Source organism: Fulmarus glacialis, unplaced genomic scaffold (assembly GCF_000690835.1).
Source record: "Fulmarus glacialis isolate BGI_N327 unplaced genomic scaffold, ASM69083v1 scaffold29185, whole genome shotgun sequence".
NCBI classification, from domain to species: Eukaryota; Metazoa; Chordata; class Aves; order Procellariiformes; family Procellariidae; genus Fulmarus; species Fulmarus glacialis.
In genome coordinates, this window is record NW_009215395.1 from 8,504 (window position 1) to 9,470 (window position 967).

General features: G+C 61.7%; 1 protein-coding gene across 1 annotated transcript in view; it reads right to left on the reverse strand.

Annotated features, from left to right (window-relative positions):
- LOC104077637 (uridine-cytidine kinase-like 1) overlaps window positions 1–861 on the reverse strand; it is a gene marked incomplete at both ends in the record, with an annotated part of 9,312 nt that extends 8,451 nt beyond the window's left edge. Inside the window, 4 exon segments of the mRNA XM_009578930.1 lie at window positions 119–180; window positions 290–415; window positions 418–469; window positions 790–861. Coding sequence (XP_009577225.1) covers window positions 119–180; window positions 290–415; window positions 418–469; window positions 790–861 — 312 coding nt within the window.
- Window positions 862–967: the final 106 nt, after the last annotated feature.

Below are 967 nucleotides of genomic sequence, written 5' to 3' on the forward strand. Positions count from 1 at the left end.
AGGAGCGTCTGGGTGCTCCAGGACCACAGGCCTGGGAGCAGCCACATCCTCCCCTCTGCGTGCAGAATCCTCCTCCTCCTCGCCCGCGCTAGCAGCAATCAATCAGCCCGCACCTCACCTTCTCCAGCTGGCTGTGCACATGCTGCACAATGAGGTCCAGGGCCACAAAGTTCTCCCCACCTGACAGGAGAGTGGAGAAGCCGGGTCAGACACACGCTGACGCAACCCCATCCCAGGACACCCGCTCCCGATGCTCGGGTCAGGTCTGGCAAACACAGCGTCGTCTCACCCCTGGGCACCACGATGTCAGCGACCTGCACGGTGGGCTCGATGTACTGCTCGAAGGCTGGCTTCACAAACTTGTTGTATTGCTTGATGACACCCACGATGTCACGCCCACGTTCCATGATGTCGGCCGCACCAGCCGGATGTCAGAGTCCGTGTCCACAAACACTTTCATGTCCAGGAGCTGGAAAACTGGGAGGGGTGAGCACCCCCTATGCAGTCCCCTGTCAGTCCTGCCTCATTCCCCTCACCCACAGCCCAGCCAGGTCTCACCCCACACAGCGATGGCATCCAGCACTGCCTCCCCTGAAAGCTCTGACATGGAGGTGCTCTGCCAGCAAGCGGTGGGTCACCTCTCCCTCCGCAGCCCCTGGCCATCACCCTGCCCCAGCAGCACCGAGGGCTGGGCCAGGACAGTGCTCATCCCAGCCACAGCACACCACCGCACGCTTCGTCCCACGCCACACACCGAGACGGGCCACCAGCCGCATCAGGCAACGGTACCTTCAGCAACTCCTTGTTCGCAAAAGCCAGTATCCCTTCAAACACGATGACGTTGGCCCCATACACCGTTTTCTGTGGGCACATAAGAGCCGTACTCATCCTGCCCCCCTCACGCACACTGCAGCAATGCCAACACCCAGACAGCACCTCAACCCCTGACCCACACCAGGCTCTCGCC